This window comes from Halichoeres trimaculatus, unplaced genomic scaffold (assembly GCF_033239565.1).
Source record: "Halichoeres trimaculatus isolate MK-OKI-2021-1 unplaced genomic scaffold, fHalTri1.1 fHalTri1_scaffold_8, whole genome shotgun sequence".
Lineage (NCBI taxonomy): Eukaryota > Metazoa > Chordata > Actinopteri > Labriformes > Labridae > Halichoeres > Halichoeres trimaculatus.
The window spans coordinates 26,616,055-26,633,513 of NW_027437186.1; the positions used below are offsets into that span (position 1 = coordinate 26,616,055).

Here is a 17,459-nt window from a genome sequence, read left to right on the forward strand (position 1 = left end):
TGTGGGTGACCCCTCCTCTTAAAGTGCCCTGACCGTGAAGAGAAATCCGTTTAAATCTGTCAGGCGTTCCTTCAGGTGGAGCCGCTCAGGGCCCAGGGTGGCGACGGTGTAACTGGAAACTCAACAATTACCTATTCTTCCTGCAGCTAGGTGCTAAGCTAGCGTGTCTGTGTGTGTGTGTGTGTTTCTACACAAGTGTCTGTATGTGTTGCAGGTGGCTAATTAGAGTGGAGGGGGCATCAGGTTTCATACACAGATGTTCTGCTGAATGTACAGTAGCAGGGTTTAACACAGGGGGAGAGAACATACACACAGAACAACAGGAGTCTGCAGGAATACACATCACTGACACAATCTACAGCCACATGGATCAAAATCATTATCCTGCATCTGCAAGAGGAATAAAAGCAGTTGTGCAAGTAAATTATGCTTGGAGTCAACGTTAAAACATGTTTATGTCGGACAGCATGAAAAACAAATTTAATGAGGTAAATGGTGCAAATGAAATGAATTTTTGACTAATTCACGCTCTGATTGCTTTATTTACAAATTCCTGACAGATGAAAAATCCAATCTTCTCTAAATCATTTGTGCTTCAACAGCCGTCAGCACCAAGATCCCCAACTGAAATATGACTGAAACGTCAAGTTAAATTATTATTGAAAAACTACATTTTTAAGATAACAGTCACATAAGTATTTGATTTTTTTCCCCCTTCATTCAATGATTGTTCAAATATCTGAACTCACTGCATCAGAGTAAACATTTCAAATAATGGTGTAATGGAAACAGCAGCATACAAATGTTTATATGAGGCTATGGTTTTAATTAGGGATGCACCACTGCAACTTTTCTGGTACTGATACCAATATATAGTCTTTGGGTATCAACTGATACTGATACTAACCTGATACCAGTGTTAAATAATAACCTGCAAGCCTAGGACAAGACTGGTAATGTTTTGGGTAAAAGGCAGAAGGTGATTACTTGGAATTACTTAAGTTGATATTTATTCAAAGTATATAATATTTAAATATTTACCAGCAGTTGGGTCAAAACAATGCTTCAGAACTTATTGAACTTACTATTTAATTGTAACCTTTAATACCCTGTAAACTGGTAATGCAGTAAAAAAACAAATAAAGTGCATCATTCTAAATCAAGTAGTAAGAGCGCTGGTGACAAAAAGGCATAGAGCTGGTTGTCTGGAAGGGCACCACAGATACCCGATCCAGCTATGAAGGGCTGGATCGGGCAGTTACCCAATACCAGGATCAGAAATGGTGCATCCCTAGTTTTAATGTCATGGCGCCAGACAATGTGTGAAGGGCATGGAAAACACCTTTTCTTGTCTTATCCTGTCAGGATTCCATTCAGTATAACCAACAGCTCCCCATACATTACTACAGGCTGAGATTTGTGGCCCCAGAAACTGAATTTGAATAAAGTGTGGAAGTGTGGATTTGAATTGAGTTTGAAAAAGAAGGATCCCAAATTGAATTTGAAGTTTAGCCACTGAATGTATAAACTAATTTTTTTTTTAAATACAGAAAGTTGAATTTTCAAGTCTGTGAAAAAAAAAAATTCAAGACAAATAAATCAGTTTCAAAACATTAAAATCATTTGTAGACCATGCTTCTAACATTTTATATAATAATTCAAATTTGGCTACTAGTGGCACAAAGCACATCCCAAACATTGCCCCTCAGGCTGGTCACTGACTACACAACTATCAGAGTGAACCCATTTTAAATTCTTTGAAGACCACAAATGTAAAAACAGTTCAGACTAAATTTCAACATGACCATGCCTGATTCTGTAAGACTGCCACCCCACGTAACTCACATTTGTGGTGACAATTTCATTGACATGAGATGTCACAGAATGCGATCAAATGTGACTTCAGAACAAAAACAAACGCTGAGGATGGTCAGAGTTGTCATCTTCTGGCCATCATAGTGTCATCTGACAGCAGCAAATCTCTCAGAATTTAGGTAAAGAATGCCTTGAGCTGCTCCTTTTCTTCAGTTTTCTTCTTTGCTCTGGGTACAGTTCGGGGTACCCATGCCCTGAATCAGGTCACACCCCGACCCCACTATTGGGTGGTAAATAGGACCTGTAAATATGACTTAAAATCCTCTAATGTGTGGCCAGCCTCACTGGACATCAACCAAAGTGTTCTGTTTTGTTGTATAACTCTCTGATGTTGTTTGTTAGTGGATGTTTATCATTTTGTTCCTGTGTGTGTGTGTGTGTGTGTGTGACTCAGTGCGTGTGTGATAAAGGAGGGAGAAGGTGCTTACACTTTCAGGTAATCACTTTAGAGGCTATACTACACTTCCTGCTCTTTCCGCACTAATGGTCCATACACCACCACCTCCTCCTCCTCTTCATCATCACACTTCCTCTCAAGCAGGGGAAACTTCTGCTGGTTGTGGTCATTTCAGCCTCTGTCTCTTTAAGAAACATCAAAGGACTTTGGCACCCAGGGCTCTAGAACAACACTCTGGAACTGCCCTTTAATGTTTCTAAACACAAAATAACAAATTTCCATTTAAGGAGATTCACCAACTTGTGATGTCGCAGTCTGAGCAAATCTCATGTATATCTCAATGAAATCTCATCCTGAAAAGACTCCAACACACCTCTACCTGACAGTCTGAGACACACGTACACACACACCTATGATGTTGAGAGTGAAGTTGCTGTTGCTGCAGACGTGTCCAGCGGCATTCTTGGCACAGCAGTAGTACAGGCCGTTATCGTCCGGGCTGGCGCTCCTGACAGTGAGCGTCCTCTCTTTGTTGTTGATCTGATGGCTCTTCTCTGTCAGTTTCACGCCATCTTTAAACCACTGACATGTTGGCCTGAGAGGAGGAGGAGGTGGAGAAGAGATGAAGATAGATGCTGACATATTTGGGGAACAGTCCTCTTCCTCATTCTTAAACTCTGACAGGAAGAGACGACTCACCGTGGGTGTCCGTCGATGTGACAGCGCAGCGTGACGGGCGCTGAGCTCTCAATCTCCTCCTCTGATGCTGGATCCTTCAGAGTCACGCCCCCACTCTCCAACCCTGCAGAGGAAGGAAACAGAAGAGAGTGAGGAGGAGGAAGAATGTAGGGGATGGACAGGAGGACAAATTGAGTTAAGTGGTCGTCCTGTCGTCTCCTTACGGGGATGAAGTCAGAGTCACATGGCGGTGACTCAGGATTGGAGAGACCACATCACTCAGCCAATTTAAACCCGACAAACCACAGTTCTGCAAACACACAGCTTTTTGTAGACATTTAAAGGACAGGTCACTGACTTTCTGTCTTTAAAACACACATCAGCTGTCCGCAGCAGCCTGTAAAGTCAAGTCTTTCCTTATAAACGTTAAATAAAGCAGCAGGAGTGAACCCAAAGAGCTGTAGAGATGATGTAGACCGTTTATAATCTGCTGCAGATGGAAAAAAAGAGTCTTTCTTGACAGAAAAAAACACTTTCAACAGCTAATATGATAACAAAATAAATCTTATCAATGAAATATGAAAAGGAATCCAACTATTAAATCAATAAAAGAGTTTTTAATTTCTGAAACAATAAAAACAAAGGTTGACGCTGCGTGTGAAGCCTTTTTTTTCACGGCAGAGATTCTTGTTGATAAGACTTTTGACAGTAAAATGAAAGTAGGATGAGCGCCTGGAAAAAAAATTACAAATGTACAGAAAAAAATATGCGATGGCTGCTTTGTCCACAACACCAAAGTTACTTACTGGAGCTTTAGAGATACTGATTTTAAAGAGGGGGTATTATACTTATTTTTTAGTATTTCAAGAGATTCTCTGATAGATCTAAAGCAGCTTTAAATCATTTAATGCTGAATAAATTATTAATCTTAGCTCACTGTCCCTTTACGAAAGTTCAGGTACCGTGGGACTGTCTCTTTAAGAAGCTAAAAGGCACAATAGAACTCAGCATTCCAGGACTCAAGGTTTCTTTTCTGTTCGATTGTACTTATGTATTTTAACTTTGTACTTCTTTCATATTGTAAGTCGTCCTTGTCCTGAAAGGCGCCATTCAAAAGAAATGCATTATTATCATCAAAAATAAACAAATCCATGCTTCTGAGGTTTTTCACTAAGTGGTGATGTTACAGTTTGAGTAAATCTTGTGTTAATCTCACTGAAATCTTGTGAGACTTTTTGAATAAGAAGTTCAGAGCACCCTGAAATCTCATCCTGAAATTACTCCAAGTTTTTTTTTTAATTATTTACTTATTTTCCTCTGATTCAGTGATTGACACATGAGCCCTGTCAGTATCACACTGTCTGTGTGCCTCTCTGGAATTTCCCTCCGCTGTATGTTGACACAAAAACAGCAAGGGGAACCATCCCTAATGTTATTTATGTGATGATGTATAAGCTGTGGTTATGCAGCATGATTTACTGCACAGTCAGCACGCTTCATGTGTGCACATTTTTGTTTTGGTTGCCCATAAGGGTTTTTTTCTGTGTGTGTGTGTGTTCGTGTGTGTGTGTGTGTGTGTGTGTGTGTGTGTGTGTGTGTGTGTGTGTGTGTGTGTGTGTGTGTGTGTGTGTGTGTGTGTGACTCCATTAAGCTCTGTTCTTATAGCCTGAAGCTCAAACTGCGGCAGAGGCTATGTTTATGTTTGGATCACCCATGAAATATGCTTGGTATGAGACAGAGCTGCAAAGAAACTGACGACCAATTTCCCACTCGTTACAACTCAAATTTAAATTCCAACAGACTGACGAGTCTAAAGGTGAGAAACACTCAGAAAACAGTCAAACACACTACAACCAGACATTTTCACCTTTGACTGATTACATCCTGGTAGTAGAGCTTTGCAGCACTAAGGCAGCAGGTGTAATTCTCAGTAGAGCGCCATTATCCTCCAGGCACAGGAGGATCATGGGAAACTATCTATAGTAACATCCTTTAACTCTGTAACTCAGAGCTCTCTCCTCAAACACACCCAGCAACTGTGCGTTCATATCACGTCACAGTGGGACTCGTGTGAGTGTTGATGTGAGTGAATGAATGAGTGTGTGCGTGTGTGTAAGTGTTGAGAAGTGAAACACAGCTGAGGATCATGAGGCCTTGAGACTGAATTCTCTCATGTCTGCAGACTGAACACAGCTCGAGGTGATAATTGGCTGTGAGGAGGCTGAGTTAGTGAGGAGGAGGAGGAGCAGACGATGAAGGCCGTCCTGCTCTGTGGACCTGGGTCAGGCACTCTCACAAATCTGTTATTAGAGCTTAGGCAGCACTATAAGGCAGACATAACAGAGAGGAAACAATGAGTCAGAGAGTAAAAGTGTGACGGAGCGACAGGTACAGTCTGACGAATCAGATGAGAGAATCTGTCTGAACCTGCCAGGACCAACAGGTGGGTGTTACCTGGATCAGGTGGTGTCAAACTGTCAACCTTTCATAATAATGTGTTGGTGGATTTTCCTGCTGTGACCGGCAACCGAACAGAACTCAGAGGCAAAAGTGTGTGTGTGTGTGTGTGTGTGTGTGTGTGTGTGTGTGTGTGTGTGTGTGTGTGTGTGTGTGTGTGTGTGTGTGTGTGTGTGTGTGTGTGTGTGTGAAACCCTCTGGCAGCCTTAAGATGTGTGAGAAACAAACATCTTCTGGTTTCAGCTTCTTAGAGCAACATTTCTCAGCTTTCTGTCAGTTTGTGAATTAAAGTCTTAGGATTAAACCGCCTGTTTCACCAAAGAAGCAACTGGAACACTTTGCTGTGGCCTCAGGGAACCGTGACAAGAATTTTTCACAACTTTACATTTTACAGAAGAGGATTAGGGTTTGTGGAAAAAAAAAATCAAGGTTGAGGTCAAGAAAAAAAAAGACTTCTTATGTTTGTATTCTTGTGAAATCATAACTTGTAAAAATATTTACCTTAAACTCAGAATTCGACTTTTCTCCATATTTTCCTTTTACAATAAGGTCAATTTTGGAAATTTAATTTTAAAAAAATCCTAAACTTTATTCTGCCAAAAGTAAAAACTCAGAGAAAAAAGTAAAAAAAAAATTCAAAAACTCACACATCACTTTTAGTTTGTGACTGAAAAAATGTGACTTTTCTTGCTTTACAGATTTTTTTTCTCAATTAACCTTGAAGTTGATACAGTTAACACTTATTTGGCTTCCAGGGGGTTTTCCTTGAGTGTTTCAATAAACTGTTGTCTTGATGAACGATTCTGGTCTCCACTTTCATTCTGGGTAATTATAATTATAATGTGTTGCTCCCTGCATCCTCTAGCACGTTGGGGAACATAACAATCTCAGACTGCTGAAAATTTTCTAGGTGTTTTTCTGAGAATTATCAGATTTTTGTTTGAAGAAATACGAGAAAAAAAATCCACATTATTGGATCCAGTTCAATATTTAACTTTAAGAGTTAGAATTCTAGGAATAAGTTCATAATTTGGACTTCATATGAGAAATTAATAAAACACGTTGTTTGACCAGTCTTCAGAGTTTCCACAATTAAAGAAACAATGGGTGATATCAGCCTGTTAGGAAGCAGAGCAGTTGTCTGCAGATTTATGACAGACTTAAGTTTCTAACACACGGTTTATTGAATTCTCACAGCTTAAAATCAGTTCTGTGTTGAATCTAATTTCCAGTCTGACCTGGATTTTCTGACAGCCTCACATTCTGATGCTCACAGCTCCATTCACAGCTCGGGTTTCTCCAGCTGTCCCCTCTGCAAACAGAAGGCACTCTTTCCTAACCTATTAGAGCAAATATTTGAGTAATCCTCTCAGAATGCATGACTAAGTGTTGGAGCAGCCGCGCTGCAATTAGACAACGATAATTATTATGTTGGAGCCTGAACAGGAAGCTCCGTCAGCACGCAGAAGATAATGGATGAAATGTGAGGACATCGAGGAGGAGGCAGATGTTTGGACTGTTTTAATATCAGCGTGCCAGTCTGCTTGTCTGTGTATGTGTGTGTTTGTCACTCAACAAGCTGATTTCTTGTCATGGAGGGAAGGTGGATCATGTTTTCTCTGTCAGGGTGTAATTTGACTGACAGCAACATGTGTGTAGGGAAATATCTTAAACATGTGTCTCAGCACCCTCATACTAAACGCATACTTTAAACAAAGCTCCATCTAAAACCAGACGTAAAGGAAGAAGAATGAAACTACAGATCTGTCCTTTAAATCATTGTCATGCTATCTCACCAAGAAATCGACTGTCATTTCACTGAGGTCTTTATCAAAGTTCTGCACGGCTATTCAACTACATTTTACACTGAGCAACTCTAGAGAATTTCACTCCATTATGTCAAAGTGCAACTTTTTATTGCAGTATTTAATCCCTCTGTCTCCAAATGTAGACAAAATGTTTTCTCATATGTACTTATCACCTCCGCCAATGAGGTTATGTTTTTAGGAGAGTTTGTTTGTTTGACTGTAAACAACAATACTCAAAAATTTACGAGGAAATGTTCAAAATTGGATAAGGAAGAAGTCAAATTTTGGAGCTGATCCGGATCCAGGCAATAATCTAGATACTAAAATCCAGAATATGAAATAAGTGCTGGGTCATCATAATTTTCAACACTGTCAGGGAACAAATGATCATACAAACCTGCAAATAACACCAAATTGCAGCAGACAGTCTGCTGAAAGGGAGTATAACATTAAAGTAAGACTGAAGTGTTGCGTGTGAATCACAATATGCTTGGTGGAGGTCTGCGCTCTCTGAGTGCTTTTCTAGTTTTCATGTCAATCATTTGTTTTCTCTCTTGTCCTTTGCTTTTAGTTGCTTTATCCTTTTAATCTTCAACAGGTGAAAAATAAAGTTCAAATAATAAAAAGAAAACTGCAATCTGCATCTTAACCCATAGTGACGCCTTTACTGGACACTGCATCACCTCAGAGATTCAGAGACCAGGCGGGACAAAGTGTGTGTGTAGGGGGGATGGCTTTAAAAAAACCTCCCTTAGAAAAAACAAAGGGGGGATAATTACTCTGAATAACTGGGCCCACCCACCACTGTCAGTGTGATGAATTAACCCTCCACCCTTCTCTGCTCTGTCTGCAGGGAGAGAAAGGACAGGAGGATGAGGGGGAGGGTTTGGTACACTCCATGTACAGTACAGATGTAAACCCCCCCCCAACCTACATTTCCGAGTATCACGCAAACCAGCACACACATGAGCGAGCCCACATGCTGGATTAAAGCCGGAGGGGGTCTTTAGAGCTGAGCGGGTTGATTGCCCGTTAAATGTGTGTTGGGGAAATATGAGCGAGGCTGTCACAACAACGTCTGATCAGCTGACCGAGATCAGGAGGCAGATTCAGGAACAGAGAACGACGATGAAGAGACACAGGTGAAGAAGACTCAGATACTTGTTGAGAAAAAGAAACACAGAAGAAAATTCACAAATGTAAGATAAAAGCAGCAATCTGAAAAAAAAAATCTTTAAAAAGAAAATCTGAAAATTTGAGAAACCCATGAAACTTTGGGGAAAAAAACGCCCTTATTCTTGGGGGAAAATAATGTGTCTACAATGATAACACAGCATTTAAAAAAATACTGCAGAAAAAAAGTGACAATTTAAAGAAATGTGACAAAAATTTTGAGAAAAAACTCCTACTTTTTCAAAAGAGTAAAAAAAATTCCAGATGTTAGAAATAAAAGATGCAAATTTGGGTCAAAAAAGCACATACTCATTAGATTACAAAGCTGCAGATTTGTACATTAAACAAAAAAAAAAATATATGCTTTTTTTTCCTGTCCCAAATTTGGGTCTTGGGACAGTACCCCCCATTTCTAGCTTGTTTAACAATACCTTTTTTTTAAAAACATAATGCGATTAAACGTAGCTTAATTTTTTACCTGAAATAAGTTCAAAAAGACACTTTTTCCTCTATCTGTAACAGAATTTTAGAATCAACAATTTTTGAAATCTTCAGATGTGAAAATAATCACAGCAGACACTAGATTTCAACCATCTCTATTTTCTGACTTGACAGTAAAAGGTTGGATGAAGGTTTTTTTGCAGTGAGTTTATTGGCCACCTTTGTTTTATTGTGTTGTCTGTATCAGACAATAAAGCTGCTAAATGAATCCCCATAGAAGAAATTTAGAAAAGCCAGAAAATCTTACGTCACCAGTGAAGACAGATATCAAGATAAGTCGCACTATTTCCTAAATGCAGATTATTGAAGCTGTAACATGTCTCAGCATGCCTTACACAGGCATTAATCACCCAGTTACATCTATTATATTAATAACTGCTCACTTAATGTCGCTGCGGTCTTAATGTTGACTTAGTGAGAGTTTCTCTGCACGAGTCAAAAAAATATGTTTCCTCTGGTCTGAAAGTGATCCAGGGGAAACATCATTCTGGTCTTTTGGATTCAAAGAAAGACAAGAAAGAGCACACCGCCCTCTATCCTTCCTTACAGAGAAATGTCTTCCTCCTGCCGTGCGTGGGAATCCTAATGACCTGGCAGATAAAACAGAGGATTCTGGGTCAGCTGTGAGAAACTGGAGCTTCATGTCTAACTTGTTCTCTGAAGTGTGGGAGTCTGTGCGGCACTACATCATGTTTAATTACAACATGTGGGAGCAGCTCTCTCTGCAGATCAGACAGAGTAAGGGAAAGCTTTGTCTGATCTTTAAGAGTCACAAATCTGCAGCAGGGGAGCTCCGTCTCTGCTCCCTGTGTCAGAAATCTGCTCTCAGTTTGTCTTCCAGGAGGTCCGGACACTCGTCTGTTTCTGTAATCAGCCCCTGAATCAGAGTTTGCCACAGAGGAGGAAAAATCTCCCGGATGGACACAACGTATTCCAGATGGAGACATTTTTCACTCTCCTCAGTGTTTCAGGACACAAAGGCTTTCAGAAACATACCGTACCTGAGGGCTTCAACAAGACAAGAATATGATTATATAAGCTAAAAAACCTCCACAGCTTCCGCTGAAACTCCAGGGGGATGTTCCAGAGCTGAGGAAGAAAATCCTGTACTTTCTGTGCCTCTTTAATGGGACAAGCATGAGTATACCGCAGCGTATCAGGGTCACTGTGGCCAAAGCAATTAAGGCTGGAGAAGGAAAGAAAGATTCTAACATTTAAGTCACGAATCAAGGTAAAAAAAAAAAATTGTCTGCAAAAAAAACATAAAAAAAGAGAAAAAGGTTGGCAAATTTTAAAGGAATTTTTTCATCATTTAATGGGAAACAGACGCATAAATTTAGTAGAAAAAATTGCTTGCTCGTGTGGACAAAAGTCAAATGTGAATGTGATAACAGAGCTGCATTTAAAAAAAGTGTCAAAAATTCAATATTTTTCAAAAACTTTTCCTTTTTTTTTTGAACAACATGTCACACTTCTTTGAAAATAAATTTGAGTTTGAAAAAAAAAATAGAACAATTGTAAGATTATTTTTTTTGAAAAATTATTGTGAGAAGAAAAATGAAAGAAAAATACAGTAGGGATCTGTATTTAATGTAGTGCTGCACGATTTGGGGAAAAGGTGCGATTTGCGATTAGGTGGACAATATTGCGATTGCGATTGTGCTTGCGATTTAATAAAAAAAGTTGTGTCATGATGAGTCTACAGACTTGCTTGGTTATCATGGAGAAAAATCTGAATTGCATGTGCTGACATTGCGATTGCAATTGCGATTGCGATTGCGATATCCTCTTTTGCAATTACGTAATTGCATGTGCTGACAATGCGATTGCGATTGCGATAATCGTGCAGCCCTAATTTAATGTTTAGCTTAAATGGGCCTCAATTGTTTTCATTATTTTGAGATTAAAAAAGAAATCCAAAATTTTTAAAAACTTGCAATTTTCAAGAAAAGTTGCATATTTGTACCAAAAAATCCCAGTTTTATGAGATGAAAGCTTTTTGACTTTTTGACACAATCCTCAATCACTTGCAATGCAAGGGACAGAAAATATAGAAAGTCTCATGGAGGAATAGGAAAGAGGGCATCTTTTAACTGAACCTGAATGATTCTGTGTTGGAGAGGTAAAAGTAGCTGCTCTGTAATTTGCAGACAAAAGCCTTTTGATAGTTTGTGGGGGAAAAAAGAGTTACACAACAACAAGAAACACATGCTTGTTGGCTCTGAGCTCGAGTTTCCTCTGGAGCGAGGGAGAGGAAGCGCCCGAATAAAGAACAAGCTGGAAACATTCCTGCAGCTCATACTACCTGTCATCTTATCCACCATCTTTGTTAGGCAGGTTTTGATCCAAGGCTCTTATTTTGAAACCCTGTCAGCTGCAGCACTCTCTTGGGACGTCTTTGAAATCAAACACTCACACTTGATATTGAAGGAGGCGTTGGTGGACTCGAGCATCTCCCCTGTGCTGTCCTTCTCCACTCTGCACACAAAGTTCCCAGCATCCAGGAGCCGATCCACCGCTGTGAACTTCAGGTTGCTCCCCTCATGGAAGCGCCGCTCGTCGTCCTGCAGGCGCTGCCCGTTGTGGAGCCAGACGTAGGTGACGCCAGCGGGGTCGCTGACTTCGCAGCGGAGCATGGCACTGCGGCCGTGCAATGCATCCTGGGACTTTGGCTCCTTGGTGAACTGGAAGGAGATGGCGTGGATGGACAGGACTGCAGAGGCAGAGAGAGAAGGAGAGGATCAGAAAGGAGCTGTTAGAGATTTACTGCTTTTTCCGATCATTAAGCGTTTGCCATGGCAAGCTCTTCAGCGTGTGAGGAATGTGACATTCAGACAAAACCGGCTCGCCGTGAATTATACTGTTGTAAAATCATCAGACCAACACACAGGACTTTCCATAAATAAAGGTAAACACAGAGAAACAGATCGCAGGCAGCAGCATGAAACACATCTTTATGGTTTATAAAGAGAGAAAAACAAACAGATTCTGAATTTATCACTTTACATCAGAAACATCATCATAAACAACCACCCGGTGTTTCCTCTCAGTGTGTGAGCACAACACCTTATGTCGATGCTTTCACATCATTTTCATGCAGTCAGGTGAGGCTCAGCTAGCGATTAGCTTTCAGGGTTATTTCAGATTCAGGATGGACAGTGAGAAAACAGGAGTAAAGCAGATCCTTATAAAGATAACACACACTCTTAATTTGTCTATGTAAGACACTTCATATCATTGCTACAACACTGAGCGATACTTCTGCTCCATTTACTCCACCACCTTATCAAGAAAATACTGAAATTAAGCAAAGGCAGTGGTACTAAGGTCAGTTGAAAAAATGCATCCAATATAAAAGAAGAAAAATCTAATAAAAAAAACTCCATGGAAAATAAAATAATAAAAGTAAATGCAAAAAATTATAAAAACTTTTCAAATATTTATATAAAAAATAATAATAATTTAAATATTTTTTATGAAATAAAAATGTAGAAATAACTTGAAAATTTTGGAAAAAAATAAAAAAATGCCCACAAACATAGAGGTAAATTAAAAAATGTAAAAGAAATGCATTCAAAAATTATACACATTTTAAAAGAAAAAAAAAAGAAAAAGAAAAAATGTTTCAAAAAAAATTCAAACACACACTTTTATCATGTAACCTCAGCTCAGTGAGTCTCGCCTCCTGAGCGCAAGACGATGTGTTATTCACTCCTCCTCATGCAATCTTGAATCTTTTATTTCCTTATGATGAGGAGAGAAAGGACTTTTCTGCTCCATTTATCCACAGCTCAGAGGAGAATGTGATGAGAGGGTGACACAGACAACCAAGAGGAAAACACTGTCGCACCAACAGTCGTTAAGTGCGTGTTTTTGACAGCCACCACATTTATCAATACCTGATAAAGGGTACACTGTCATTGGCCCTGGTATGCACGTTTCATCAATCACACAACGTCTCTGCATTAAAAACAGACATGACTCTGTAATGGAAGTCAGTGCATGGGCTCTAAAAGGTATCATTATTATTATTATTATTATTAAAGCGATGACGGAGAGCAGCTTCGTCTTTAACACGATGAACTCTTCATCATTAAACTCCTCCACAGTCTGTCAGTGGCCCTCATGAGTCCTGTTATCTCAGCTGATGTCACGGTTTGTTATCACAAGAGTCGATGGAGCACACCTACACCTGGGTGACAGTGTGTGTGTGGTGAGTGTGTGTGTGTGTGTGTGTGTGTGTGTGTGTATGTCTTGCAGGACCAGTGCCAGGTTAAAGGGGATCTTTCAGTAGTGTTAAATAAAGGAGGCTGTTGAAGATGAGCCAAAGTCATTCCTCCATCTTTGACCCTCCTCACCCCTCACTCAGTCCTCCATCAGCCTCACCTTTGTCTCTGCTGCAGGTGGCTCAGGCTGACGGGTGGAAGTAGATAGGTGGGTCAAACAGAGTGCTTGTGATGCTGTTAATAAACTCCCCATGTCTTAAATGTGGATCTGTCTGAGTTATTCTCACAGTGATATAATCAGAAACACTGAATCCAAACACTGAATGTACAGGAGGTGCTGAGCCAAAAATAAGACAAACATCCTGAGTGTTTCTGAACACGATCGCCAAAGTAAAGACTGAACATAAATAAATGTCTGAGAAATGCCTCTATTGGATGCTTAAGGAACTGCAGTGTGTGGATTGTAGCGGAGATCTGTCAGGTAGTTCCAGAAGAAAAATCAATTTCTAGGACAAAATCAGCATCAGGTTTCTGTCCAAAGGACTCATTCTAAGAGTTTCCAGAATAACGGGGTTAAATAAAGAGCTGTTTGAAGCAGAGAGATGAGAAACTGCTCAGAGGAAGCTGTATTCTCGTCGCCATGCCAGAATTTCCTGATAACTGAGAAGACGAGGTCTTTGTCCGTCAGCTGGGAGACGAAGACGAGCTGCAGAATCTGATGTAATCTCTCTGAGGTTTCTTATAATGAGCCCCCCTCTGTAGAATGAGACCCCTCCACACTGTAATTACCCGCCACAATAAAAGCATGACAGGAAAAAAAAGTGTGAACATATCAGCATCAGCGTGAGGAGTGAACAGAGAGGAGCTGAGCACAGATTAAACACTACCTGGAGTCAGCGAGGTGGACGTGATGGAGGGAGACTGCAGGGACTCATTCTTTGTTATTACTTTGATTCATTTCATCAGGACGGAGGGGGGAGGAGGCTGAACTGTTCATTTTTACACCTTAAGATGAGAAAATAGTCCCACTTGTGAAAACCTGACCAGACAACCCTGCATGGTTCACAGATCTACAAGACCTCATGTGCTGGATTCATGTGACAATGAAACATGTATTAATTAATCCCAGTGTAGATCTACACAAAAACTCATCTGTGGATTCTTAAACATGGCTTTAAAACTGAAGCATTGACTACGACAAAGACACTTGCATTCTTCTGTTAACCTTTCAGTAAGGGCTTGGACAAATTTACCAAAAACCTTAGGAACTGGACTGAAATGTTTTATTAGACACGTCCTCTTAAAGCAACAGGAAGTTTGTTTGGATTGTAAAACTTTAATTAGTAGCCCAGGGCTTTTATTCGTTTCATACTGTAAACTCACTGCCTTTAGGAAGACAACCAGGCTGACTGAATTGTATTTATTTTCATTTATTGAATATTTGAAGGTTTGGACAGTTAAGATGAAAAACTGACAATTTTTACATTTAAGAAAATCTCAACTTAAAATCAGTTTTCTAAGATAAAGGTAATAGTTGTGACATTACTACGCTACCCAAGTAGCTGCCTGTTGCGGCAGCTCTCTCGTCTTTGTCCGTTTCTTATAATTTTTTTTGTCTCTTTTTCGTCATCTTTGTATTTGGAGTGGATCATCACTTTGTGTGGTTCATTGTCGGTCACGGACACCAAACTTTTTGTGGCTTCGGCGATATTTTTTACTACTTTTCTCCTGTGTTTGTCTGGAGATCCTACATGTAACCATGGCTGCATTGTTTACATGCAAAATTAGCTGTTAGCAGCCTGTAGCATGTCAATGCTAACCAGTGTAGGGCTTGATGATTTCCCTGGAGCTGAGGAGGAGGAGGTGAGGATGACGTGCTGGTTCTCGGATGTGAGCTGGGAGGTGACGACGTGGACCTGTCCTTCCATCCATTGTTGTTGGGAACGTGGGATCTAGCCCCGGGGGATGGACGAGCTAGCCGTGCTAACCCAGCGGCATCGTGCTGTTCACGGACGTGGCTGACGGAGCTGACATCGGACGCCGGCGCCACATTGGAGGAGCTTCGCCTGCTGTGAGTCAGACAGGATCCAGGAGACAGAGACTGAACAGACTTCTGGGGAGGCTCAGTCCTGGACCCTGTGGAGGTGGAGACTGGCTGGGCTGGAGAGTGGTGGACGAGTGGTGGACGGGATGTCGTCATCTAATTTCTTATGGACATTTTTGCACTTTCTATACTCTTTCTTACTTTTGTTTTCTTAAATGCTGCAGTGACTCCTGAATTTCCCCTCGGGGATAAATAAAGTATTTTTCTATTCTATTCTATTCTATTTACTCATGTTCTGAGGTAAAATGGCAGGAATTAAAAAAAAGGTTGTAATTGGGGTAAAAATGTCAGACCTTTAAAAAATCTGACCTTCAAAAAAAGAAAATCTGTTACAAAAAAAACACATAAAAATAGGATTCTGTGAATAGAGTCAGATATTTTTTGTTTGTTTGTTTTGGGGTTCTTCATCCTTTCTTTTAAGTCCAGACCAGTACTGCTTTACTTTAAGGTTAAGAAAAGTGAACTGGTTTACTGATCCCTCGTCCAATCAGAGCAGCTGTTTTAATGGCTGCAGAGGAACCTTGCACCTGGTCTGAGTCCGTCCCCTTTAACATCCTGACCTCTATGTTTGTACGTTCAGCTTCATGCTCGGCTGACCTCTCAGTGATTCACGTCAGAAATCCCAAACTGCTGCTGACACGCTGCTTTGTTAAAAATACTGAGAGATGATCAGTGAGGCGGAACAACAGCGTCTGAATAACAAACTCACCTCCACGACGGACTTTATCTCCTCTTGGAGCTTTCTTTAGAGATCACATGAGTAATGTTTTATGCCTTTATTCAGAGAGGTCAGGACAGAGGTTTAAGGTCAAAGGTCTTTGTGTGTGGGGTAAGACTAAACCACCAAGACGAACTACGCGATGCACTTAGAAACACATGCATACACTCTCTCACACACTCACACACACAGATCTCTGGTAATGTGCTGACAGGCAGTGACAGCTCTGTCAGCCATCCTCAGCTCTCTTCATCCTCTCTCACATTTATCTCTGAGACGTCTCGATCTACGAACACAGCTGAGCGTGAAGCGTTAAAATCTGAGGTTTGATTTCACAATTCAAAAACACACTTTAGCCTCACTCTGACAGACAGGCTCTCACTGCTCACGCCAACACGCCAACACGCCAACACGCCACTAACAATACTTTCACCTCTGACATGGCAACAATATATCCGTCAATACTAAAACATCTTTTAAGATTCTGTCTCAAAGTTATCACTTATAATGAAACACAGGACGAAGAAGAGAAATGTTTTCCAATGTTTTCATTATTGCATCAGATTCTACACCTTTAATTGGTTCTGTCTCCTTTATACTCCAAACAGTATCAAGGATTTTGACACATCAGGAATAAGTTCATCATAGCCACTTATACCTTTTCATTATCAACAATAGATAAAGGTAAGATCTCTCTAAGAAACACCACGGGACTTTGGGGCCTTATACAAACGTAGCCAGCTACTTTCAAAAACAAATATCCCCTCTCATTTGTTTTGAAAAATACTTTGGTCCACATATAACCAAGCAAAAACCAGTCTGAGTGCAGCTCGAAGCACGTCAAATCCATACGTGGGGGTGTTTTTCAGACTTGAAACCAGTCCAAGTGAACCCTTGTCAACTTGATATCTCTTTTCTAACATACGTTTGTTTTCTTGCTGCTGGAAAACTGTAATCACTTGTTTGCAGAGACAGCTGGGGTCTGTAGAGTCTATCTCTGTCTGTCCCTGCAGGAATGTTAATTCTGTGATCTTAGCGCTCCAGCTGAGTAGCAGGAATCTGCAGCGTTTGCTAAATTTCTGAAAGTTAAAATAAGTAAGTTTTTTTTCCTCTCGTCTCTCTGTTGCTGGTCTCTCTCTTGCTCCTTTTAACAGAGCTTTGGGGTGAGCTCATCACCTGAATCTGAGAGGAGCGAAGAAAATGACTCCCAGATCCAGAACTTTTCTCGTACATCTGGATGCTTAAGCAGCGTGGTCTCAGCGATGCTCCAAGAGCCTTCTCTTTGCTGAAAAATAGATGAGCTTTTTTCTGTCTGACCTGCTCTCTGCTCTCACTAAATAAGATGTTTTTGCTCAGAGTTCACCAACAGATGAGCAGGATGTGAAGCAGAGGCGTGAATAATTAATCTGATAGTGGCTCTAATCGTTTCGATTCTGTTTGCTGTTGGTTTTCTTTGAAGTCGATGTGTTTGGATGAAGATGTTTTCTGGGGTCTCTGCTGACAGCTTCCATCGGGATGGTAA

The 17,459-nt window shown here is 40.5% G+C and overlaps 1 protein-coding gene across 3 annotated transcripts in view; it reads right to left on the bottom strand.

The window, feature by feature from the left end:
• Positions 1-17,459, bottom strand: part of ptk7b (protein tyrosine kinase 7b) — a 91,724-nt gene that overhangs the window by 18,231 nt on the left and 56,034 nt on the right. For all 3 annotated transcript variants that reach the window (XM_074675478.1, XM_074675477.1, XM_074675475.1), the window contains 3 exons: positions 11,306-11,602; positions 2,972-3,074; positions 2,683-2,867 (listed from right to left, as the gene is read on the bottom strand). In XM_074675478.1, the coding sequence (XP_074531579.1) occupies positions 2,683-2,867; positions 2,972-3,074; positions 11,306-11,602 (585 nt within the window). The remainder of the gene's footprint in view (positions 1-2,682; positions 2,868-2,971; positions 3,075-11,305; positions 11,603-17,459) is intronic.